This window comes from Sebastes fasciatus, chromosome 19 (assembly GCF_043250625.1).
Source record: "Sebastes fasciatus isolate fSebFas1 chromosome 19, fSebFas1.pri, whole genome shotgun sequence".
Taxonomy (NCBI): domain Eukaryota; kingdom Metazoa; phylum Chordata; class Actinopteri; order Perciformes; family Sebastidae; genus Sebastes; species Sebastes fasciatus.
The window spans coordinates 12,949,263-12,977,099 of record NC_133813.1 but is presented as its reverse complement, the minus strand read 5'-3'; the positions used below and the strand labels follow the sequence as shown (position 1 = coordinate 12,977,099).

Genomic DNA, 27,837 nt, shown 5'->3' with positions numbered 1-27,837 from the left:
ACTAATATGGATGGAAGGATAAAACCAGCATTTTTTTTATGTCATATAAACACGCACATGCTGCATCCGGTCTAAAAGAGTTAAAGGTGCAATGTCTTTTTTTTTTGTTCAGTGTTACAGACTCTGGTGTTTACTTTATGAATCCAGTTATTTAGGGCTGTCAATCAATTAAAATATTGAATTAATCATACCTTAAATGTACCTTAAAGGGAGATTTGTCAAGTATTTAATACTCTTATCAACATGGGAGTGGGCAAATATGCTGCTTTATGTAAATGTTTGTATATATTTATTATTGGAACTCAATTAACAACACAAAACAATGACAAATATTGTCCAGAAACCCTCACAGGTACTGCATTTAGCATAAAAAATATGCTCAAATCATAACATGGCAAACTGCAGCCCAACAGGCAACAACAGCTGTCAGTGTGTCAGTGTGCTGACTTGACTATGACTTGCCCCAAACTGCGTGGGATTATCATAAAGTGGGCATGTCTGTAAAGGGGAGACTCGTGGGTACCCATAGAACCCACTTTTATTAACATATCTGGAGGTCAGAGGTCAAGGGACCCCTTTGAAAATACCCATGCCAGTTTTTCCAATGCCAAGTTGCATTAATGCATGAAATAAATTAGTGGCGTTAAAACAAATTTGCGTTAACGCGTTGTTATCACGTTAACTTTGACAGCTCTAATCTTATTCCTTTTAGAGTTTGTCGCTCGTGACTTACCTTCTGTTTCTTCCTCAGTATCACCTTGACTCCGTCCACAGACACCACAATGCTGACTTTCTTCTTCTTGATGTTCTTGGCCTTGAATTCATACTAAGAAAAACAGACAGAAAGAAGCACATCAGAATAGTATTACGAACAGTACTTTATCTTTATCCTGTGACTAAAGCTCTGAGAAAAGAGAAAGGACACTTGGATAACACGGATAGATTGCCTAACTTCACATTGACTGTAATGAGAACCAACATCCATTAGGGTCAAAATACCCAATGCAGGTGTTTTCTGACTGATTAAAGCTAATCGCATTAAAGGTTGTCAGTTTTACCTCATTAAGCCTCTGAAATATTCTGGACCGTTCCTGAGGACCTGCCACATGGCTGATAAGGATCTTGTTATAAATAGAAAGTGACAAGAAATGATCATGTGGCTCTACATGTACGTACAGGCATCATGTCTCTGCTTCTCACAAAATATAATCTACACCAGCTAAATTAAACAAGTAAAAAAAGCCCAGGATGTAGGCTCGTCTCCTGTTTGCTGAGTGGTACACAACAGCTGTGTCTGCACTGAGCGACTAACGTGTTTCCACCTCGTCAGCTGGCCAAGCTTTCTGCTCATGAACTTAGCAAGTCTGGCCTGTCGACTCGAATCAGTGTCACCTTTTAAACATAAAGTGGGGTTCAGCTCTTGTTAGCTATCAGCTATCGAGGCCTACAGCGGGTCTGTCAGGTCACAGACAGAGGTTTATACAAGGTCAAATAATACAAGCAATGTAGGGTACAAACTACAGTGAAGAAAAAATAACAGCTTTCTGGAAAGGAATAGTTTGACATTCTGGAAAAGAAGCTAATTTGAAGAGAAGATTTATACCACTCTTACATGTATATTTGTCCTGTTAAATATGAAGCTGGAGCCACCTAGTTAGCTTAGCTTACCACCCTTTAAAGCCTAACACATGATATGTCAATGCTAGGCTAACTGTTCCCTCCTGCTTCCAGTCTTTACGCTAAGCTAATAGTCTTCTGGCTGTAGCTTCATATTTGGCATGCAGACCATAGACTGTATATAAGAAGTGGACGTAGTCACGATGACGTCACCAATTGGTTTGTTGAACGCCATTCTGAAGCCTTGAGTTCAGCATTTTGGCCGTCACCATCTTGGTTTTTTTGCAACCAGAAGTGACACGAGAGGGTGGAGCTAAGTACAACCGAACGCTGAATAAGACATTTTTAGGCGACTTAAATGTGACAATTAACTTTCATGAACTGAAAACACACCGTGAAAGGGTTAAAGTTCTACGACGAAAACACAGACAACTCCAAGACCGGACAACGCCGTGGTAGCGACCTGTCAATCATAAGGTAGCCCCGCCTTAAAGCATCCTCTGCTTCATGATCTATTTGACTCTAAATGGGACCATGATTTACTAAATGAACATCATGCTGTATTGAAGAAGACTTGAAACTAGCGATTGAGACCATAAACTCATGTTTACAATGTTTACTGAGGTAATAAATCAAGTGAGAAGTAGGCTCATTTTCTCATTAACTTCTATACAATCAGACTTCTTTTTGCAACCAGAGGAGTCGCCCCCTGCTGGCTGTTAGAAAGAATGCAAGTTTAAGGCACTTCTGCATTGGCTTCACTTTTGAGGTTGCCCACTGATACAGACATGAGAGTGGTATTGATCTTATATTTTGCACTATAATGAAATTAAAAAAACCCACAGGGCACTGGCCAAAATCCAGAGAAACCTTTTCTATATTTTCCTCTTTTTAATCACATCTTGTGTTCATTAACATAAATTGAGGTAAACAGTAAAAGACAATCTTCCTTCTTTCTTCAAATCTGCTTCGGACAAAATAGGCTGCCAGCTTCCCACTTGAGCTGGCAGAGTCTCCCAGAAAACAATAAATGTCCAGTCTGCTGTTGACCACATCCTGCCAAAATGTCAATAATACAGTAGAAGTGAATGGTCTTCAGCCAGATGAATAAGTAAAGGAGAGAGAATGAAAATGAAAGGGTAAAAATGAATGCCAGGGTAGAAAACAAGCCGAGGGTAAGGAGACGGAAAAATAGAAGAAGAGAGGTGAGTAGATAGGAGGAGACAGGAGGAGAGGAGGTGAGGAGACAGCTGTTGTCATGTAAGGACATCCTGCAAACTGTGACCTTTTAATCCAGCTACACGATGCTGCCACGGAACAATTAGCAAGTCAAGACCTACCAGATATGATTATGACATAGTTTAGTGGGGGGTTATTTGTCTTTTGTCAACCCAGGAAACAGTGTATGTCCACACCGTCTTACTGACAGCAAATAAACGTCATGAGTTAAAATGAAGCATTTTTCATCCCCCCTCCGTTTCCATACTTACTTTCATGCTATTTTCCTGCTTGTGTCTATTTGAGATGCCCTGCTCTCCCTGCCCTGGATTCATGGTGATTAAAGTTTCAGTCTCTAATTATACAGAACGGAGTCCTGAGAGAGCTGATTAAACGGAGAATAGGTTCAGAGAGGGAGAGGAGGAAACGCGCCACAGAGACGGAGAGAGACGAATAGCCGCCGTTTAAAAGAGTAGGAATGGGGGAAAGTGAAGTGGTGGTGAGATGAAAGGAAAGCCAGGTCCTGAGTTTCATTTATCTCTATTGCACTATTATGCTTATGAACGCTGCACAAAATCTACTGATATTGAGAATACAATATTTGCTCTGGGGGCAAATAATGAGATGAGGAAATTCAAAGAAAGGTGACGGAGCAGAATGTGATGATATTTGGGCATCCGCGTGCCAAACATGGAGTCCCGAAACCGACAAAAAAAAAGGTTATCAGTCAAGACAAAAATAGAACTGAATGCATTAACAATGCTTTTAGTTAAATAGTTAATATGGAGCGAGGAAACAAATATAAATACTTTTCCTTTACCCTTCAATCAACTGGTACAAATAGAGAAAAGCTTTTTACTTATCCATATATTGTATTGCATACTGCTGAAGCATCACCATATAAACACACTTTCCATACATAGATGAAGTACACACTACGAAGTCTAACACACGCATGCAAAGCCAGGCAACTTGATTGCTACCTTTACTAACCACATCGGTGTCAAAACATTCACACACACACACACAGCTCTTTCATAATTCACAGTTTATGCCAGCATTCTGGTGAAGCAAAATGGGATTTTGCAACTTCATTTCCGAAGTATGAAATTTTTATATTTTTTCTTTGCTTAAGTGCCAAGTGTTTTGAAATATTCAAGCTTTTAATGCACTTGCATTGTTACGGTTTTTCCTGTTATCAACAGCGGAGCAAACACGCAAACACAAGACACGAGTTTTCCCCGAAGCCTCAACATGTCAAAACGTCCAGCAAGGTATAAAAATATTCCAGAGAAGAGCTTCGTTTTTGCTTTAATCTGCCGTTACAGATTCTGAAACTTTATGAATTATGTTTGGAAGACATGCTTGAGGAATAACACATGACTAATATGTGGATTGAGGCATGCGAAAGACATGGGCTTTACGTTTCTAAGATGCACACTTCAAAGATTTGTCTTACAAATCTTAAAACTACCTCCAACGCTGACTGTGAGCTCTGCAGTGCTGCAGCAACGTTCAATCTGAAAGCACACAGAGCGTGAGCGTTTATTTCACATCCTTCTCCGTCTGGATGTGTGCATTTAAGCCGTCGGACTCATCAGTCTTCCCAGACAGCGTAACAAATTTGAGCCGGCGTTCCTCTCTGTGATCTATTATGAAAGTGTCAGATAGAATAGTGATGGCTGTGCTGTGCTATGTGCACAAACACCGGGAAGGGAAAACAGGCTCTCAGTGGGATTTGTGATCCCAGTGTTATAAATTTTGAGTTAGCCGCTTTCAAACAGAGACAAACATATTACAGGATCAAAACCGGAGGAGACAAGAGGACACTCGCTTTTTATTTATCTGAGCAAGCCGAGACAAAGGAATTTGGTGTGGCAGCTTCTTTGAAATTTTTATTCTGTCTGTAATATATTCTGTCAACATATATTAGCCGCTAGAAACACTTGTGATATGAGTATTAGGCAAGTGTGCATCAATTTGAAATAGTTGGAATAGTTATTTTGGACGTTTTTGGAAATATGCCTATTCGCTTTCTGGCAGAGTCAGATGAATAGATTTATACCTTTCTCATATCTGTAAACTGAATATGAAGCTGACTGTTATCTCAGAGCAGTGGTTCCCAGCCTTTTTCCCTAAGGGACAGTTTTTCTATCACTGTGTAAACTGACTAATAAGTGACATATTTTATGTATAATTCATAAATGCATAACAATAACGACACAGAACTACTAATAAACTGAAACCCAAATAGTAAACGTAATTGCAGGAAGTTTGAGAATCAGTGTCTTAGTGTATGGCATGAAGATACTGTGACATTGCACTGTAAAAATAAATTATAACCGACGGGGAACACTATTGTAGCCGTTTAGCAACTTTATTTAACTTCCGGTTTAGTCTGTCACACAATATCTTCCAAATCTATGGAGGACAGAACCTGCCAAAATTTTAAAAAAAATGAATACATAAATAAATGATTCGATAAATAAACTAGAATGGCACTCGGAGAGCGCAGACCGCTGCCCCCCTCTCCGTTCAGCTTGCGCCATCATCCACGTGTATTTTTGTTTATGTTGAAATCAGCTGTACGTAGCGGAGCACCGTAAAAAAACACTTCATTCAAACTGGACAGAAACAAAATAAAACTCTCCTAAGCCGTCGGCGTTACTCTTTGCAACAACCACCAAGTGTGCTTTGGTAGAACTCAACTGTAATTTCACAGAGTTTAATGTGAAAAAATGCCAAATCTACAGTCCATGAAGTCATGGAGACACGTTAAAAAAACACTTGAGTTGTTGCCACAAATCAACAAGTTGGTCCTCCATTTCTGAGCTTTACGATTTGAAATCGGTGCGGCCAGGATGGACGTCCAAAAAACACTCTTAACATACCTCACATCACAGGAATAACTGGAAAGACAATACAAAAATTGTGGCTTTGCAGGGAAATCAGGCCCAAAACCGGCTTGAGTCTCGTGTAGTGTTTGGTACAGATCCCCGCAAAAATCACAATATAATCATTTTAGAATGCTTTTCAATGAATATGAGAATAATGGTGCAAAAAATTATCATTTAATTTCGCAATTACATTATCAGAAAATAATCACAATTAGAATTTTTTTCTAAATGGTTCAGCCCTAGCTTGATATCGATCTTCTCATCTAACTCTTGGACAAACAATGAATAAGCGTATTTACCAAAATGTTAAACTATCCTTTCAAGTGTAATGTTTTGTTAGCATTAGGAGGCCCTTCCAGTGTATTCAACAGGTATGATAAGTATGTTTGGCTTTGGACGGCTAATCAAACACACAAAGAATTAGATCTCATGGTCCCAAGATACAGATCAAGATGTAATCTGGTCCACATGCCACGAGGTAACGGGAGCAAAACTGTAGAGGACGCCCCAGAGGACATGAGGGACTCTAGTGAACTCCAGTATTCATGTCCTCTTTTCTAGGTGGGACTGTTCTAGGAACAGGTCTCTCAGTCATTATATGGAAGTAGTTGTACTGCAGGTACTGTAAATAAACCTCCTGGCTCCAAAAAAGTACCTGTCAGCAACTTCCTAATGAAAGACCGCTGTTTCCTTCAGTTAATGTTATTTGGTTCATGCTTGAAAGCTTCAGAGAAATAATAAAAGGAAAAAGTTGCTGCTGTTTGTGGATATTTTTAGAGTGAATAAATGAGTAGGATTTCAAAGATGGAATAGGAAATTCTGGGCAACCCCCCACTCCCCTTCCTCGATCCTGAAAAGCAGTGGAATGCGGGGTGCATTGTGGGTCATTGATGCTCCCTGTAGTACCATTGAATCCACACAGGAGTCCACAATAGGCCTCTATAGATCGCAACCTAGCAACCCCTTCATTACAATTCCCAGGATTTGGGGAGTTCCAAGGAATTTCACTGCTTTTTTCCCCAATTCGGGATACAAAGAGATGACTGTTGGGAGCTGAGAAACACAACAGCTGCCCAACGGCGTGGCATTTAACTTGGAAAAAGAAAAAAAAGCTTCTTGGAAATCAAAGTAGCGGGAAACAATTTGAAATATTTATTTTATGTTAAACTCCAACTGCGAGTGCTAATTTGTCTGAGAAGGAAATGACGTGTTTTGGCAACCAAGCAGCTGCTTCTTACAACGTCCCATTAGTGAAACAAAGAAATAATCACTGCTGCTCAACTAGTCTCTCTCCCCAGCCAATTAGACTGTTGTCAGGCCATTAAATAGGCATTATCGGTGGTTATAAGCACCATAGATGTGGGTCAATAGGGGCCTACTACACCCAATAGTAGGTTTTATCATCTACTCACATGGTAGATCACTGAAGAAGGTATAAAACAGTGTTAAGTTTCACTTTTGAAACAGTTATTTTAAATCAAAACACGATGTATTTCCCTAAACTTAAAGTGTTTTTGTTGCCTAAACCTAAAGCAGCAATTTTATTTGTGTTCAAAACACAACGTTTCACGCAGTTTTACAACATAGTAGGCCCTTAAAGACCCACATATATGGCGCTTACAGCAACCAATAACGCCTATTTAATGGCCTGATAACAGTCCAATTGGGTGCTCTCCCTGTGAGTGGTGTTTTCAGACAGGCCTCTCAGCCTCGTGGCCAAACAGGGAGGACGGAGTGACTCCCATGACACCGCACAGGCCCAAACCTCCGGCGTGAACTGGCACGTCTCATCATTAGTCAGCAGGAGTGTGATAAGGGAGCAATTACCTCGACAGTCGCCACGGACGACGACCTTGGCTCGGACCAGAGACGGCCGGGAGTTCGTGTTTGTGCACGCTGGCAGTGTTATGTGAACGAAAGCATAAAGATACAAGAGCCAGACAGGCAGACAACATTTTAAAAATATGTGTGTGTGTGTGTGCATTTGGATGCTTGCTAGTGCCGGTCTGTGCCTACGTGAGTGGTTTCCGCCTGAATGCACACATTATGGATTGGACTCCTGGGCTCCAGTCTGTTGGCAGCCTCCAGTGAGCAGCAGCAGTCTGGTCCTGTGGGAGAGACGGTGCTAACAGGAACCAGCCAGCTTAAAGGGGCTGCTTAACGGGGCTTCTCCATGACAGCGGGGTTACACGCCACACTGGAATTAACTGCAAGGGCGAATAACTGAGGCTTTTATTTTGAAATACTCTCGATTGAAGGGCATTTTTTGTCTTTTTTCAGCGTGTTTATTCTTCATATTAGTGATACAGTTCAGGAAGACAGATAAGCAACCACAGCTGGCACCGACGCTGCACCAGCTCCACCTGGGAGCTACAGCTGTGACTTCTACAGATAAATGACTTTCATTACTGACACTGTGTTTATAAGACAGAATTGATCAATCCCGTGGCCCGTGTTAATACGTCTGGACGGAGGCAGGGAAGGAATCAAAGCCCCGCCAGCCATTACAACAGACCATGTGGTACACTTAATTGATCATCATTACATCCTTTCATCTCAAATTAAAGCAGCAAGCAAGGTCAGGACGAAAAGCCGCCACAGATGAAAACAGTAAAACGGGATGAGTCAGCTCGCACCTTTAGAGAGGAATCAACTACACGTGACGCAGGCATTGTTGTCAGAGGAAGCAGCTAAGCCCCAGTGCAGCCAGGCACTCCTCGAGTATCAGCGGCGCCCTTGCAGTGAGAATGGGACCCACGCCTGAATGGCTCGCTGACAGGCACCGTGAGAGGACAGCCAGTCACTGAGCGCTGACGGCGTCTACTCAGGGTTAGTCACATGGGACGTGGAGGAAATACAAAGGAACGACCTGAGCATGCCAAACACTCTCAATGAGATACAGTGCGGGTGGAAGGTGCACACGGATACACACTAAGTACGTACATCCACATGTGCACTCACAAAAACACAACAATAAATAGACTTATTTGTAGTCTTGAGGTCATTATTTACATTATTTCATGACTTTCAAAGACCTAAATTCAAAGTGATGTAACACAGAGTTATAATCCAAGGCTCCAGACTAACTTTTTAGATTGGTTGCACTGGTGTGCAGAACTTTTTCATTTAGGTGCACCTAAAATTTGTCATCGCACCTTAATACATTTATTCAACCTTCTCACCAAAAACTACATTTTCAAGATTACATTTGAACACATCATGATAACGTTAGAATTTACCATAGCACAATACTCATTTTTACTGAATAGAGCCTGAACGCACCATAATGTAAAGCTATTTGGCGATGATTGGAGCAGAGAAAAAAAATTGCTGTGTTGGGAACGCAGATAGGAGATAGTCTAGTTATTAGAAAATATTAAGATAATTATCAATATCAATAAAAAAATAATATTAATATATTATTAATATATATTAATAATAACATGGCACCAAATTATATTGGTACATAAGCTCAAAAAGACATTAAAATTTCTATCAAAAGTAATTAACAATTGTCAAAATAATTATTAATTATATTGAATAATATGATTTAATGTATAGTAAATCATACTCGGGGCACCACTCACAGAAAATGATAGCCACTTAATGCAGTCTCATGAATAAGTCTCATTACTCATACTCATACTTAAGTATTAATTTGGAACTTTGATTAATAATTAAATGAATAACTATAACCAAAATTAGACATCGTACCGGGGACCGGGGAGACAGGTGGTGTAACGGGCATTTTTCTTGACGTAAAAACAATCAATAGTTCTCTTAATTTTGAAGCAGAGAGGACTGAAACTTCTCCCTTATGCCAAGCATGTAGGGGAACTACGGTGGCCGACATGAAAACGCAAATGACCCTCTCTAGAGCCGGTGTTTGGTTTGTCTGTTCTGGGCTACTGTAGAAACATGGCAGAGCAACAAGGCGGACTCCGTGAAGAGGACCTGCTCCCTATGTAGATATGAAGGGCTCATTCTAAGGTAACGAAAACACAATAACTCTTAGTTTCAGGTGATTATACACTAATGAAAACATACTTGTTAATATTATATTTTATTTCTGCCAATAGATCCCCCTAAATGTTACACACTGGTCCTTAAAAAATAAGGAGGAATCAAGCGGACTTGTCCTAACGTCCGGAAAGAAGGAGAAAAAGCAGAACTACACCTGCAGACAGTCTGACACAGAAAACCTCATCTTAATCCTCCTCCAAGTCATTACATTAAGAGACGGCGGCAGTGTCTCCTTTAAATGCAAATCTGAGTGACTCCACTGCAATGAAAGAATATGACTCACGATATATCAGATCATTGTTGGTGTGGTTGTGGCGAGAGGACATCACTTTATACATCTTCTGTGGTACTGCCGTGAAGTAAAATGACGGTGTGAAATCTCCAGTAAACACAATGAGCGATGGCTTTAGTTTTTCTAGTAGTTACACTTTTGAACATTTTTTGTTTGGACAATCATTTAAAAGGACTATTGCTATTTATTGTTACTTCACCTGGATGTTTGACCTTCACTGTGCAGGATGATGGATGTGCAGAGTTTGACACTAGAAGGTTGTTTTCACATTAATCTGCTGCAGAGGGAAAGATTCTGTAACCTTAAATCTGAGTTTAAAATCGTGTTCGTACGAGACTGAAAGCCAATCATGATCACAATATTGATCAAAAATAATCTGGATTATCATTCTGGCAATAATTGTGCAGCTCTCGTGAGTGGTTGCGAGTGTTAAGTTCACTTGAGTAATCAGTGTTAAACTCAACATGAACAATTCCCACTTTAACACCAGGCTGAGGCTACAGTAGTGATGGATGATTTTGGTCTACAACAGTGATGCATGCCACTGCTCTCTAGAGCTTGTAAATAGCTGCATATCATTTATAAAGTGCCTCATTGGTTCAACAAGCGAGGCTGTCTGGGTATCATTCAGGATTGATCCAGCCAACAAGTATTTTTTGCCACAATTAGTGCGTCTAGACTGATCTGGTAATTTTTTTTTTTCACCGATCAATCAAAACTGAAAGCATACTGTCTAAATGTAGACTGGCTGGCAGCCTAAGGAATGAGGTAACAGAACTTCCAGAAAGAGTCGAACCATGAGAGGGACCATGGCGATACAGAGATGCTGAGCACGGCTCTGTCCAATGCAGCAGTCTGGCAAAGCAGCAGTCAGAGTAATAGGATTACCGGGACGAACGCTGTCAGATCACAGGCTCTAAAATCCCTTAGCACCCAGAGCAGGGGGGGGCAACCATCACCGATCTACTGTACATCCACATACTGTAAAAACAACATTTACGCTACTGGTTAGGGCAGCTTGCAGCTTCTTTAAGTACTTGTTTGATATATCATAAAAAATAATGAATAAAACTACTCGAGAGCTGAAATAATTAGTCAATTAATTGATCTATATTGATAATCTATCAACTGTTTCAGTCATTTTCAGTGAAAAATTAATAAGATTATCTGTTTTTCTCTATTTTATCTCATTGTAAACGGAATATATTTGGGTTTTTCACAATTTGACATTTCATAAACCAAATGATTAACCAAATAATGAAGAAAATAACTGTTAGATGCAGCCCTATCACTCTAAAGATTATTATAATTTCCAAATGGCTTAAATTAGGAGGGTTAACCATTTAATTCTTCCAGTGCAAAAATAAAAAAGGTATAATATGGACATATATATATATATATATACACGTTGCCATATTGTAGCTTTGTATGTCTGCCATCACAAAAGGAAAATGTGAATGGACAGGACGCTTGGGAGACTACAGCTGGTGTGTAAAGGAGGTAGATGATGAAAGGAAACAAGGGAGAACAAGAAAAGTAGGTGATGAGCCATTTAATAAAACAATGTCAGGTTTGAGGCCAACTGCCAGATTAACCGCATGTTAACCCTGTTTTAGTGGGGGGCTAAACAAGGGGTGTAAATCAGGGACGCCATCTGTGCCTTACATGCAAACATGTCCCCCAAAAAGCCCTTTGGAAGAGGCTTTAAGGGTGTGTGAGAGCTTTCATAAAGATCAGTCATGATGAGTAGCTTAAATCTGTGTCTGAGAGGACGGAGACGGCTCGTCATGTAGCCCACTACACCGGCAACAACCTGTCTGACAACAGAAGGTTGGGCGAAGTGTGCCACCACATGGCATTGATTGATGACAGTCAGCTCCACTCTATTTACTGCTGTCCCCGACTGCCTCCTTCCACCGGTCAAAGTAAATATGAATTCCTGAGAGAAGTGCTTAAATCATGGTACAATTCACAAAATATCTGTGAATATGTTTTCATTTCTCTCGCCGAGGCTCTGTGATTCACCATCAGTAAGGCAACGCAGCAGATTAGAGGATCAAAAGCACTGAATGCCTTTTGTGCAGAATCAAAGGAGTTAGAGATGAGCAGTGTTCAGCATGCAGCGTGATAACCAAGATGATCACTGTACTATCTTTGTGATATCTAACTATAATCTCCGTCTGTGTGTCCTACGCATATCTGAAGAAGCACTCATCCAATCGACCTCACACTTGGTAGATGTATTGCTCAGGACCCAAGAGAGTGCAGTGTTGAATGTGGTGCAATTTGGCCAGATGGTGGCGCTATAACAACTAACTTTAAGTTTTGGCCTGTAGCTTATGAACTGGAACTCTCTCAAAATTATTTTTTTTTCCTGGATTTTGTGGGTCCAGACGAATGTTACAATTTAAACCACACCCATTAGATTGATTTTTTCACCATTTTGAATTTATGTCCAAACAGTGTTGATTTTGGAAGCTATTTTAGATTTAGTCTTAGTCTTAAAATGAAAATGCTTAGTAGATTTAGTCACATTTTAGTCATTTTCATCCTTCATAGTTTTAGTCTATTTTTAGTCACGACAACTCAAAACGTTTTAGTCCAGTTTTAGTCGCTGAAAAGTCGTTAGATTTGAGTCAAAATGTTTTTTCTCTTAATATTGTCAGCCATCCTGGAGGCCAAGCAATTGGCCGGTTCCGAACGGGCACTGCAATAGATACCCAAAAACAAGACAAAGTTTAGCAGCTGTGAATCCTCGAGAGATGTCTGGCTGGTGTAATACTGTCCAAAAGTGACAGAGATCTCTTTGTCTCATATCCATTGTAACTGTGACCGAAGGTCAGAGAAGGTCAGCTCAGTAATACTTTTAGCTGTGATAATGGAGCCTGGATAATGTTGGGAAGTCACGACACACTCCTGTACTTGTTTGTACCAAATGTAGGTGATGGCAAGGGGAGACGATCAGTCAGGAAGACAAGAAAGAGATCTGACGAGCGTATCATAACACACACACACACAGAAAGTGAGAAACCAGACCAGTCAAAGGCAAAGATTATAATGAAATCCAATTGGGATCAAATTATTCAAAGGAAGCACAAGAAAAAGTACAGAGTTTGGGAAATTGAGATTCTGTTCCAAAAATATGCTAATGCCTCCAGTGCATATGATTAGACGGCTCATGGGCTGTCTCCTCCCTCATTATCAATTCCGTTTTTCTGCCCTGATAGGTTGATGCAAGAGGAGATAACAATGAATGCAGCTTCTCAAACTTTCCCTGCAGAGCGGTGTGTTATATAAACAACACTAAAGTAAGTCACACAGCAGCAGCATACCTTTTCTGTTCCATCAACGACTGAATATACAGCTTTGACTGAAAAACCTAAGTGACGGACATTAATGAATGGACGGAGTTTGACAGGCGGGGGACATGGTCCTCCTCTGTGAGACTGAAATGGTGTTAATCTGAGCGACAGTCACATTAGCCCCGTCATTTGGACTGCAGAGAATACGTTATCTTGTTAGTGGCTGTGTGGATGGCAGCGCTGAAGCCGTTTAGAGTCCGTTGGGTGAGCGGCAGCAGTTTACTCACATCATTCATCCAATTAGAGTATAACAGGGAGCCGCCATTGTGTCTCCAACGGACTGAAGCCAAAAACATAATCCCATTGACAAGTTTTGGACTCCTTAAAGCATCCATGAACCACACATCTGTCAAACTCAACAGATAAAATGAGGGTTTTACAGTAAGTGACAACAGAAAGTGCACCCAATGTACAAGAGGGTCCATATATTTACTATAAACAGTCCCTTACAGAAGCAGCATACTTTGACATATATTGAAAAATATAATGCAGTCATGTGTAGAATTATACAGATCAACATAAAAATGGAAAACCAGTGGCAACTCCAGGAAATCATTCAATAATCCCCCATGAAACCACTTTAAAACCACCCATTTTTACACATACGGTTTTGTACAGATTAAACAAACAAGATATAAAATGTTAATCAGTGATTTTTAGAGGTGCTGGTAGGCTGGTTGTTACCTTTGGACAGAGCCAGACTAACTGTTTCCAGTCTTTGTGTTACTCTAAGCTACCTGGCTACTGGCAGTATCAGTGTTCTCATCTAACAAGGAAGCAATGAAATCAAATAATCATTGCAATATGTCGGACTATTTCTTTAAATTATGACAAAAAAATGCTCTGAAACCTTCACATATGTAATTTGCTATGTTTAAGCAGCCATTTGATACCCCTTTCATTCAGGGGACACATGTTATACACAGGTCTACTGAATGTACATCATTGGTTTGTGGACTGCCGTTTTGCCGAAGTGACATGAGAGGGTTTAGATAAGTACAACCGAATGCTGAATAAAGACACCAACATGTTATAATTAACTTTCATGAACTGAAAACACACTGTGAAAAGGTTAAAGTTGTTAGACGAAAAACACGGACAACTCCCAGACCGGACAACGCCGAGGTAGCGACCTGTCAATCACAAGGTAGCCCCGCCCTAAAGCATCCCCTGCTTTATGGTCTATTTGACTCTAAATGGGATCATAATTTACTAAATGAACATCATGCTGTATTGAAGAAGACTTGAAACTGGCGATTGAGACCATAAACTCATGTTTACAATGTTTACTGAGGTAATAAATCAAGTGAGAAGTAGGCTCATTTCTCATAGACTTTTATACAATCAGACTTCTTTTTGCAACCAGAGGAGTCGCCCCCTGCTGGCTGTTAGAAAGAACGCAAGTTTAAGGCACTTCAGCATTGGCCTCACTTCAGAACTGGAGGTTGACGACTGCATTAGAGCCACATTCAATTCCTTCATATGAAATGAAGTTGATATCTGTAGTACTAGTATCCAGTCTGCTGTGAAGTTCACTAAACCGTAGAATTGAACTGAATTACAAGTTAAAAGATAAGTTTCTTTTGCCGTCTCTTTTTTTTTTTTCTTCCTCTCTTTTTCTGGGAGTTAATTAAATGACATTTAAATATCAACATTTTTAAATGAATTTCCATCCCTAATATTTGTAATAGGGAACCGTTACGCCACATCTGTGCACCTCACATTACAATCTGAATGACATACTTTTGCTGTGTCTCCATATGGAAAACACAATATTGCTTCATCAAGGTATTTAGTCATTCCAAATAGTCCGAATAAAGATGTTAACAGCTATAAAAGGTATGGAGGAGGTAACCGGAGCTGTTTAATGAAGCTGTTGACACCGGAAGTCAGGAGCGATTTAACGTCAACTTGAGCTCAGAGCTTTTAAATCCTGCATGTTTTATACCAACAAAGACCAAGAGAAGGAGAAGGCAGAGTAAACGCAGCTACGACGGAAAGAGAGACGAAGGTAGTGAAACAAAAAGAGAATCTGGAGGGAGGTTGAACGATATAGGAGCGGGAGAATGAGACCTTGAGGCTTTCTATGTAGCACGCTGGAACAAGATGAGAGAACAGAGATGAATGCGCACACATGCACACAGAACCACACACACACACGACTCCAAATAACATTTAGAAGTAGGGCAGCCTATCTGCCAGCTCAGAAGCCTGCAGCACTTTTCTCAATCATTACCCAACAAACGATAACCATAATACAATAGGCCTTGTTTATCTGCCTACTCATGCTAAGAAAGAATGCTTCCGGGCAGAGAAGCACAACTTGCAAACCTGACATGTTTATTTAAAGTAACATGGAGGATCTGGTAAAATGTAGACTTTAATTTGTGTATAAAAAATACTTGTGTGTTTTGCAAAAAATTGAACACCAACAAAATAGTGCTGCTTCTGCTGTGCAACTGTCTGAATCACATATTCATGACAAATCAAACAGGGTTAGTTTCCGCCCCCCATCCACAACAAACTTTGAGCCCGTCCTAAAACCTGACGAGGAGTTGAGAAAGACATGTTTTGGGCGGCAGAGGTGGTTGCCAGGGAGACCGGAGGAGCGGCCTGACATTTGTGGTTAATTCAGATCTGCAGAATAAGGGCTCAACAGTACCATTCATCAACAGACGAACAGAGGCAAAAACCGTGTGATTGAAATTCTAATCTAATTCAAATGGAATTGTTTTGTTGGGACGATCGGGATGACCGAGCTGAATTAGAAAACTTACAGACCAGAGAATTACTTTAATAAAATATAGACACAGTGACTAAAAACACAGTTATGGTTATGGTAGCATACGAAGCAATGACCTCTTGCAGCGAAGAGCAGATGATGATGGGAACCAATGGGTGACGTCACGGTGACTACGTCCACTTCTTACAGTATATACAGTCTATATCTACTAAACACAAAATACAGCTGAGGCTGATGGGATTGTTAGTGCATTTAGTCAGAAAGTATTGGGCAAATTGAAATTTTGACCGGATAACACGCTAGCCGAAAAAGTCAGGGGAACACCAAAGTTATTGGGGAACATGACTGTTTGTAAGAACTTTCACGGGAATCCATTAGATGTTGAGATATGTCGCTCAAAACCCCCAAATGTCAACCCAATGGTGGCACCAGATTAAGAGTCAGGGGTTCACAAAAGTAAGTAGGGTTCATCCTCTGGGCACCATGAATGTCTGTACCTGGTTGCATCATGGTAACTCATCACATAGTTATCAAGATATTTCAGTCTGGACTGACCAACCGACCGCCAGCTGCTGCTCGTGTGGCTAAAAATAAACAAATATACCGCAGACCTAATATAAATTATTAACCAAATTAGCTGAAGTAAATGTGTATCGAAGCTCATTGTGTTGATCTTGTATTGGATTGCATCATATTATAAAAATGTTCCTATAATTTTGTCCACCTTTTGTACAAACACAGGACATGTTGATACATCATTCTGTGCAAACTCAAGGACATACTGTACGAGCACCCTGATGCAATTGCGCTCACATGACCGCAAGATATACAGGTGCGACACCCACCCAGTACATCCACACACGTGTCCACAGTTCCTGGTCTGTTGTTGACTTAAGTTGCGTTTGTACTTGAGATTAGCTACAGAAGGCTTTGAAGCAGGCGGTAACAGATGACGGTTCATATGAGTTTTCTGGCTATGAGCTCTACTAGGACGTTTATACTGTACACAACTAAAAGCTTAGACTTGCTGACATATTAGAATCCAAATAGAGTAAAAATAACACTGCCTTTGTACAGCTGACCTGGTTGAAAATGCCAACCCTGATTGCTTTGTGTGACATTTGAATTTTAAGCTGTACAACTGTGTTGTGTTATTTTTAGACAATATGATTTCCAAATCTTCTAATATAATGAACAACATACTCTATATTCATGTATCCAATACATACAGGAAACAAGGAAAAAACACAACTGCCCCGACTGTGCGTGCTGCGGCTGCAGAGAGAGATGGTCAGGATACGTCTGAAGAAAATGTGCCTCCAGGCTCGGCAGCAGGATTGAGTTCATGGTTTTAGAAATGTCTTTTTTCTTATCATGGGGCTTGTTTTGGGTGAGCGTGGGGAGATCATCAGAGTTTATATATATATATAAGACTTGACTAATTGTGGCACTGAGAGACACGACATCGCCTCGGGGCAGATGATGAAAGCAGAAAGCCTGTGTGTTTGTGGATGCGTGCAACATGATGCTGGTTGTGGAGGAAGAGACCACTCACCACCTGTCTGTCCATCCATGTGAGCAAAGACCTGCTGTCCCTCCACCGCACACACCAGTGTTCAAAATAAAGCAGGAACAAAGCATAAAAATACAGCAAAAAAAAAAAAGGAAAAGAAATACACGATCAAACATTAACTCAAGTGCGTGCACTCGCGAAAATGACGACATGCACTTTTTAAAGCTAGGGTTGGTAATCTAGAGAAACTAGCAAGAGTACACTAGATTTTTTTTAATTTATCCATCGGAAAAACCCATCCCAGTTTTGTAAACAACAAACATGGCTATTGTTAGTACTCACAGCTGTCAAGCTATAGCAGCTTGTGAAAGATTAAGATAATGAACATGTTAAACATAACCTAAAGAGAAAATAATTTCCCTGTGGTGACGTTTTTGTGACTCAAAGGTCTGCTGCTAAAATAAAAATGTTTCCAAGATGTCAGGTTTTACAGCAAAGTTACAACAAAGTGATTGGTCAAACAACTGTTATAATTATATTATTATTAATATTATTGTTATAATGTCATATCGTATCGAGATCGTGAACCCAATATCGTGAATCGTATCTTGAGCTGAGTGAATCGGCACACCCTTAATCATTATTAATAGCAAATTTGCTACCCGTTTCGGACACTTTAAAAAGACATATTTGTTTTGACACCCACTTCGTCAACGGTTCGCGTCAAATGTGCATACGCATCATCTGATCCGCCTGTCATATCAGAGGAAATGTTCATTTCTGGCCGATGCCAATATTTCATTTTAAAGCCTTTATATGCCGATGACATGCCACTATCATTGTGCATCCCTACTCAAGTGCATTCACTCACAGGGGCAAATTAAATCTGCATGGCTTCAATCCAACTCTTTATTGAATGAAATCATGTATTAGCATGTTCCCTATAGCCTGTTAGCAGTTAGCTCAGCAGTTACAGTAGTTCACCGACTAGCCCTGCGAGTAGCCACGATGTCACCGAGCTTCTAGAAACACGCCTGGATGAATACCACTGTGCCACTTTCTGGTGTGACCGGGATCTTAACAGTGCAGAACTTTAAAAACACTGATCAGATGATTGTGTGACTTTTTTCTTTTCAAATGACGAATGTTAATGATGAAGAATGGGACCCCCTTTCTCTGGGGGGGTTTGGTTCAACAAAGGGAGGGCAACCCTTTCAAAGCTGAGATCGCGTCTAATCCAGTACACATATAGGTCACCCACAATGCTCTTGTACATCTGCCATTAAGCTTGCATGAATACAGAGTGAAAACAATGCCCCCCCGATATGTGTCATGCCTCCTTAAATAGTGCGTATCCCGCATTCACACATGTGAGCGTGCACACAGAACAACACCCGTCCAACCGCCCCCACTTTGCTATAGATCTGTAACCCCCCCCCCCCCCGGAGTTAATCTGTGCTCTCATTTCTCCGCTGCTTTTTCTGGGACGTGCAGGGTGCGTAATTGTTATGCAAAAATGTGATTCATTGATATTTCAGAACAGTTTGTGTCGGGTCCTGACTCCGGTTCAGTTTTTCCTAACGGTCACGTTGTTTGATCATCATCTGTGTCCAAGTCTAACGTCGGCTCTACGACCACTTAAGAGTGAAATGCCTCATTTGTTATGGCTAGCGGCCAAATCTGCCATCTGACCAGAGAAAGAAACAGAAAGAAACAGGGAAAGAAACAGAAAGAAACAGGGAAAGAAACAGGGAAAGAAACTGGGATATCTGAGGAAGTGAAATATGGATATGTCTGTTTCTTCTGTTTTTTTTTTATTTTGGCTGCCAGCAAATAAGTTGACTGCTGCCACAGTGTTGCATGAGTGAATGACAGGTGGTCACATGAGCATAGAGAAGAGAAACCAGATGGTTAATGTCACACACAAACACACACACATACATGTCTTAGCCTTGCTTCATGATTTGGCAGTTAAATAAATCTCTTGGGTTTTCGTTGACATCCTCGAGCCCAGACGCATCAATATTTGTGTTGTTCTGTTTTTTTGTTTGTGATGAAAGTTATATTTGCTATTTGTTTTGTGTTTAAGAAACCAACACATTCTCAACTCGTCAAGTACCGCCGCGGGGTATCTGCTTTCCGGCTAGATACCCGCGCTGTGTGCACGTTGGCATCATGACGGGAAAAACTCTGAATAAAAAAATTAATGCGCACAGAGAAAGCGCCCTCGTCGAGTGGATTGCTAATCCCTGGTCATGTAAAGTAAAACTTTTTCTGATCCTCAACCATGTCGCTAGCGAGCGAGGAGCACCGGGCAAAAGGGGCGCCGTTCATCTGCATGCACGCTCGCGCTGCAGAGCCGGACAAAAACGGCGATGCCCCACCCTCGGTGTATTCATGTAAAAAATATACAAATGTCAATTAGATGGTAATCTGCATGAGAAATGATGCACAACAACAAAATTTCACTTATAATAATCATCCGCAATAGACAGACGTGATCACTATAAGAGGTTTCCACTGTAGTTGAAAGCCCAGTGGGTTGCATACAGTTGCTAAAGGGTGCCTCCGTGCGTCTGTATCCGATGCCGAGGGTCACTTACCAAGCGGCTGCACTTGACAAGTTGGGAGTGAAAACGGGTTGAAAAAACAAACAAAAAACACGTCTGGACATGTGAACACACACCTGTACTGTTATGTAAGGTTTTGTTTTATGTGTGTACATGCAGATCTATTGCTGCAATAAAACAAATATTTGTACGCCAATATTGACTTATTATGTAACTGCTTCTCAAAAATCTAAAACAGTTTCAACCGCAGTCTGAGTAAAGTCTGAAGCGTTAGAGGACCCAAAGTTAAACTAAGGCAGAGTAGAAATGTCTGACGCACTCTTGACAGGTCCAGAGTGGCTGTTTTCCTGCAACATCCCCTCAGCCAAAACATCTTCTCCTGACTGAGTCATGACAGTTCAGCATGCTCTCGGGCTCAACGGACCCATACTGAAACAGAGGAACCCAAAAACACATTAGGTTTGCCTTCTTTCTCGCACGGCAGAGAGAGAGAGAGAGAGAGAGAGAGAGAGAGAGAGAGAGAGAGAGAGAGAGAGACTCTCGTGAGGTGTTCCAGACAGACACGGGGACAAATGCAGACAGAGGGGAGCCATGTCATCTCCAGCAGCGAGACTCTTGGCAGTCTTGAGGAAAGGAGGCTGCATCCTGACGGACATGTGAGGGGAGGCTTAAAATCCCATTAGAGCCGATCAAAATTCAAAGGGTAGCATGCATAGCCGGCCCGCAGCCTAAAAATCTATTCCCGTCAGCACTGAGTAGATAGCAGAGATGGGCTAAATTGAGACGGTCTATTTTGGTAGGAGGAGAGTGAGGGGATGGAAAGAAAACAGCAGTGGATGATGGAGAGGGTGGGGGTGGTTGGGATGACAAAAACACAAGACAGGGGGTGAGGAGGAGGAGAGCTTTAAACTTGTTTCCTTTTGTAGGGAGACCTCTTGTAAATAGTTTGTGCTTGTTTCCCAAGGAAATTCCAGTATATACACACTCTGAGGCAGTGGGATGCAGCAACGCCAGCGTTTGTCCTTCAGCTTCATTAATCAATTGCGGAGGTTGTTTTGAATGCAAGGGGTCTCCCTATTATGGAGCACTGGAGCTCACGCACACACATTCATACAACACGTGTGTGTGAACGCACGCGCACACTGCTGGGGAGGTTTCTATGCCACCGGTCAAACTGAATGAAACTAATTCTTATAAACCACAAAACACAGTGGGACCAGTCAGCCGTACTGGGAAAAAGGTTTTTTACAAAACACAACTCTGAAAAGATCCACAGGATACAAAATTGTGTCTTTTCACTTTGTCTCTGTGGGAATGGCAGGTGTGTATGAGGACCTGACTGAACTAGCACAGCTCTGTCTAACCTAGGTTCACTGTCTGCTTCTGTGCTCTCTCTCTCTCTCTCTCTCTCTTCTCATGTTTGCTCCCGTTTTCTTCTCACATCGACTGAGACTAAAGAGATTAGCCGCGAGAGAGATGAAACGACTACGGCTCTGCCAGCCAGCCACCACGCAAAACCCCCTCTTGGTTCCAGGACTTCCTCCTCGCTGCCATCAGTTCATTCCTCACTCTTTAATCACACTCAACTCCTCCGCTGCGCGCAGTCCCTCGGCTAAAGGGGGTTGCGCTTTTTAAATTAAAGGCCTTTTTGCTTTTGTGAAAAGAGGAGGAAGAGAAAGTCAGGAAGGCCGGTCAATATGCAGCTACACAATGCTAATTATGTTTGACTTGGCAACCAACCCTAAACGCGCGCGCCCACCCTCTAAAACGCGTCATGTGTTTGCATTCACTCAGCGGAGGCACAGTGTGAGGGGCTTCAACCCACAAAAAGAGGCGGTTGGTTGGCACCAAAATACAATCTTTACTTCCCATGTGTTTGAAACCAGGAGACAAACACACACACCAGATGCACATTAACCAGGCACACTAACACTTCTGCAAGACATTAATGGACTATAAAATGGGACTATGCCATTTTTGAAAGAAGAAAAAATGCAATCTCCCCGTTTGCTAACTGAATAGACCCTTTTACAGATGACGTCATCAAAAATATGCGTGTGCATGTTGGCAACGGAAGTGGCGTTTTTGCCCCAGCACATCCAGACAGGTTAGCGAGCTTTAAACATAGAATTAAAACGTTTAGCAGCATCAACAATCAATGTCATCAATGTCTGGTTGTTTTGCGTGTTCGGTTGTCAGAATCGATATTCCAACAGCGGACTTAAGTCGTACAGACTTCCGACAGGATCACGACCGTTTCAGAACAACAGGTGTTTCGGTTTAACTGAGTGACTGAGTTAACTGGTGACTTTCAGCCAAACGTGTCCGTTGTTGCTCGTAGTGACTTACGTAAATGCTTGGCGTAGATAATAAAACACAGACGAGCATGTATTTATTAATGTGTATTGCTGCGAGCTATAACGTTACGCTAAACGTGTTGACTACCATGATCAAAAATGTTTGTAGTGCCCATTCTAAAACTCAATTAAACCAATACTCTCAAAGCATCTAGTGACTGGTATGCTCGTATTTTCTCACTTGTGTGACTTTACACGCTAGGTTTCTCCACCAAATATGTATATATACCACATATATCACTATACACTGAATAATGAACCACTTGCTAATGTCCTCTATTCTCTCACTAACAGCACACGAATCTGGAAAGTCAATTTGTTTAGGTTGCATTCACGTTCTTTGGCGGTTAATGCTCTTGCATCGCTTGACAAGCTATTGCACTCTGCCGTACTTCCGTTGCCAAAGTGCATGCACACACCTACCTACCTACGTCATCGTTTGCAAACTATAACGATACCATACCATACCATACAACTGTATTGTCAGTTTGCACTGAAATTCATTTTGCATCCATAGGCAACTCAGTTTGAGAAAAAGTACACATACAATAGACACACTGTTACCATAAACAAACAGACAAGTAAGACCCATCAGACAAAAACCAAAACACATCACAATTAATCATCTGTCTCCTTAGCATGGTCTATAACCATTGCTACTGTTGCACTACATGTTAGCATGTCACAGATGAAGATTTGAATGTTTCTTCATCACAAACATAAAATGATACACGCCGCGCCTCACCAGGAGACATGTTTGTGTTTACAGTTTTTCCTGCTTGCGGTCCCATTCCAATTGCCCTAAATATGAGTTGTTGTTTTTTTATTTTAAAGGGGACATATGCTCATTTTCAGGTTCTTCTTCTAGAACACATTGACATGCTTTAATTACGAAAACACATTATTTTTCTCATCCTGTCGGTCTGTTCATCCACCAGTCAGTGTTAACACACGTCTATAGATAGTAACATCTCTCTAGTCGCCGTCAGCAGAGATCGCATTAAACACACATGACGAGATATAACAAATGAGATGTAGTTTAGTTTATAGACCGATCCTTCTATAACTGTTTACATTAGCCACACAGGGGACTCTATAAAGCAGATATTCTATACAATAGGCTGAGAGTTGCAACCTAAATACATTCATTATTGATTCAAAGCTTTCTCTCTGGACCTCGAGGGAACTTGATATACACAAAACCAGCATGTATGCATCCACAAACTCAGACATGAATAAGCACTAATGAGCGCGCGTCTTTAAATAGCAACGGCACATAAATAGGAGCTGGTAAACAGAACTCGATGTGATGTAAAAACTAGGTCTGATGGGTTTTTTTCTCAGAGAGATAATCTTTTTCTTGTAGCAATCAAAAGCATCTTCCCTGCCTGCCTCTACCTGCTCCACGGCTGTTTTATGTTCTGCCTCAGCCTGCCGTGTATCACCCCCGATGATCGTGTTTACTTTACAACCTTATTGATTTGTCAGTTTGGGAATCGCAAGGAAATAAGAAGCACTAGTATATGTGCGCACTCACACAGATACACGCACTCATAAACAGTCTGGTTTCGTCTCCGTTCCATAGACCTACTTTTATAGATGGGTTTAGTCTCCTTAAAATAACTCTCTCTACCAGCGGGGTTCCTCTGATCTTATACACACACACACACACACACACACAGTTTCACACCAAAATACAAATCCAATATTTTACACTAGAGGAGCCAAAAACAAAGTCTTGAAAAAAGAAAAGAAAAAGTTGGGAGTGTTGCATTTTTCAGAGGATAAAATGCACATTATGGGTTTTTAGTAGCTCAAAAAAAAAATGAAACCACGCTGACATCTCTCTCCTGCATATTCACTGAGCTAGGGTTAAGAGCCTTGTCATGTCTGAACCGAGCGAGTCTGGTGAGTCACACTAACATTACAGAACCACCCCGGCTCTCTGATATACGGCTCTGTGTTAGCTCCTAGAGGAAAATGCTGGCCCCGCTGGGACAATGAGAGGGGGAAAATGATTACATGATCCCCATAGTATCACTGCTGATATAGCTTTATGGGGGGAAAAAACACAGCGAGTCTGACTATGATATGATTAGAGTGGATAACAATGAGGAAATCAAGCTCGTACTAAAAAAGGTTGCTTTGCAAAATTCTAGTAAACTATTAGCTCTATAATGCAATAATAATATTAAGCCACTGTGTGACTTTAATCAAAGGCCGCGATAACATGCCCACACACACACACACACAGTGTCCTTGAACTTTCACAAACATCATCTAGAAAGGGCAACGCACTATTCAGCAAAGAAAGCCACTCCAGCTCTTTCTTATTGCTTTTTCTTTCTGCTAAATTCAGTTCAAGTCCCTGATCTGTTGTCCAGCCAGTGTGTTTGTGCGTCACTACATTCTCAATACAAACTTCATCTGACACTGTCTTTGTATTGCGTGTGTGTTTACTGTGTTATTGTAAAGATAGTTTCTGTCCATCTCTTACCCTGATTCTCCTCATGGCTGCCACGATCTCCATCCGACTGTTGGGCCTGGACACGTCCAGACTCCCCACGTACTGAAGCAAACAATCACACATTGGAAGAGCATGAGAGTCACACAGATGTTACCTCACACACACACACACACTACACCACAGCTGCACAATTAACGCCAACGGCTCCCAAAAATAAAATGCTTGTTGGGGTTCTTATAAAGACAAAAACTGCCTTCACACCGTCTACAATATGTGGTAAAAGCCATAGTGGAGATGCATCGTCCATCTTTATTATCCATCATATCAAACCAAATATTTCTATTGAAATGTGGCAACCAGTGCTTCTCCATTTATGTGTTGAATGTATTGTATAAATGACTAGCTCTGCCTTATTAATAAGCTCTTTGTAGCTTGCATATATTCAAATTTGTGGCTGTGTAATTAAGCGGCTCTAGGGACCATGTTGCTTTTAGTAGTTTTGATGTAAAATGAGTGAGTAACACTGACACAAATAGTTAACTAGATGAGGAGAAGAGTTTTTATTAATCTGTATTTGTTGGCTTATATACTTATTTACTTGTATTCATTCAGAAGTAGGGCTGCAACTAATGATTATTTTCATTGTTGATTATTCTGTCGATTATTTTATTATTTACAAGATGACGTCCTCAAATGTCTTGTTCTGTCCACAGCTCAGAGATATTCAGTTTACTGTCATAGAGGGTTTTTTTAATTGCTCAAACCGATTAAACAATTATCAAAATAGTTGATTTAATTTAGTTAATTGATTAATTGTCGTGGCTCTAAAAATGTGGCAACTAGTGCTTCTCTGTTTATGTGTGTAATGTATTGTATGAAGGACTAGCTTTGCCTTCATAATAAGCTCTTTGTGGCTTCATATTTTGGTAATGAAGCAGCTCTAGGGGACCATGTTGCTTTTGTTGTGACTGTTATTTTGATGTCTGAGGGTGTAAAATGAGTAACACTGACACAAATTGTTAAAAAGGGTTTTTATCAATCTGTATTTGTTGGCTCATATATTTATTTACTTGTATTCATTCAGAATTAGTGCTGCGACTAATGATTATTTTCATTGTTGATTATTTTCTCAATTAATCGATTAGTTGTTTGGTCTATAAAATGTCAGACAATGGTGAAAAATGTCAATCAGTGTTTCCCCAAAAGCCCAAGATGACGTCCTCACATGTCTCGTTTTGTCCACAATTCAAAGATATTCAGTTTACTGTCATAGAGGAGTAAAGAAACCAGAAAATATTCACATTTAAGAAAGCTGGAATCAGAGAATTTAGACTCAAATCGATTAGCAAAATAGAATTTAATAGTTGACAACTAATTGATTAATCTTTGTAGCTCTGTTAGTAATTCATTGCGATATTGTTTTATATAATATGTAGGCTACATGCTGCTATATGAGGAAGGATGTTGCCATCAGATTATATTTATAGATAGATATTTATGGAAAAGTTTATCCCTTTTCTCATTTTATTGTGTCTTTTTTGTCCTGATATTTCAGTGTTTTTTTTTATATTGTTCTTGTGGCCTTCTTCTTTTTGCTGGGTCCTGATCCCAGTAAGCCTTTGAGTACTCTTTGTCATGTTTTTGGTATGTCTGTCTCTTGTCTGTGCTCTACCTTATTGTCAATACAGATGCCATCCTCTATTTTTGCTGCAAAACAAATCTACCTACGGGTACAAATAAAGTCACCTGAACCTGAACCTGTATCTTACTTGGTATTGTGCTTCTGATTTGTTAAAAAGTGTGAGTTGTATTCACAGATAGAAACTGTTTGTGTCTTATTATTAAAGAATAAAGAAATGGAATAAAGAGATGCTGAGAAAGAAAGAGAGAAAAACAGAGAGATGAGGAAGCTGCTTGATAAGCAAATCAAAAGCTATAAGAAGCAGCCTTGTGATTGAACTTTGGGACCAGTAACACTTGCCATGTTTTAACCCTTTCTACCACTGTGCTCTCTTGTTTCTCTCTCTCTGCCTGCAAAACAGTCCCAAAAATAAAGTTGAAAAAAAACTGTCAAGCTGAGAGGTTAATAATTCAATGACTTGGGGGAAAACCTGAAAATACACTCAGTTCAGTTCACTTTTTGAGCACCAAAAAATAAGGACATCCACCTCTCTAAGGATTACATATTCCCCATTTGGCTTATTGCAGCATTAAAGGTCCCATATCGTGCTCATTTTCAGGTTCATACTTGTTTTTTGTGTGTCTACTAGAACATGTTTACATGCTGTAATGTTAAAAAAAAACTTTATTTTTCCTCATACTGTCGGCTTGAATATGCATGTATTTACCCTCTGTCTGAAACGCTCCGTTTTAGCGCATTTTGACGGAATTGCAAGAGAATTGCGTAGCTAGGCAACCGCTTGGGTCCATGTGTACTTCCTGTCAGCTGATGATATTCACATACAGTGCAACAGGAAATAAACTGGGACACATTTAGAATGTTTAAAATCTTGTCAAGGGGCTAAATATTGTGTGACATCTTTTGTGACATCACGAATGGGCAGAAATCCTGACAGCTTGTTTCAAATGCAGAGTTTCTGAATACGGGCTGTGTGTGTATTTCCCTGTGGATTGAGTGTTTCGATACTTTCACAGTATTTAAATAGGACTTAAAGGGACTGTTTGTAACTTTTTAAGCGTATAAATGTACCGGGTCGGGACACATGCGCGCTCGCATATGCTGGAGTCTCTTCTCTGCCTGCTTGCCTTCACTCACAC

The 27,837-nt window shown here is 40.7% G+C and overlaps 1 protein-coding gene across 2 annotated transcripts in view; it reads right to left on the bottom strand.

Moving 5' to 3' along the window:
* LOC141757352 (carboxyl-terminal PDZ ligand of neuronal nitric oxide synthase protein) overlaps window positions 1-27,837 on the bottom strand; it is a 58,462-nt gene that overhangs the window by 29,417 nt on the left and 1,208 nt on the right. For both annotated transcript variants that reach the window (XM_074617787.1, XM_074617788.1), the window contains exons 2-3: window positions 25,090-25,161; window positions 734-826 (exon numbers count right to left, since the gene is read on the bottom strand). In XM_074617787.1, coding sequence (XP_074473888.1) covers window positions 734-826; window positions 25,090-25,161 — 165 coding nt within the window. The remainder of the gene's footprint in view (window positions 1-733; window positions 827-25,089; window positions 25,162-27,837) is intronic.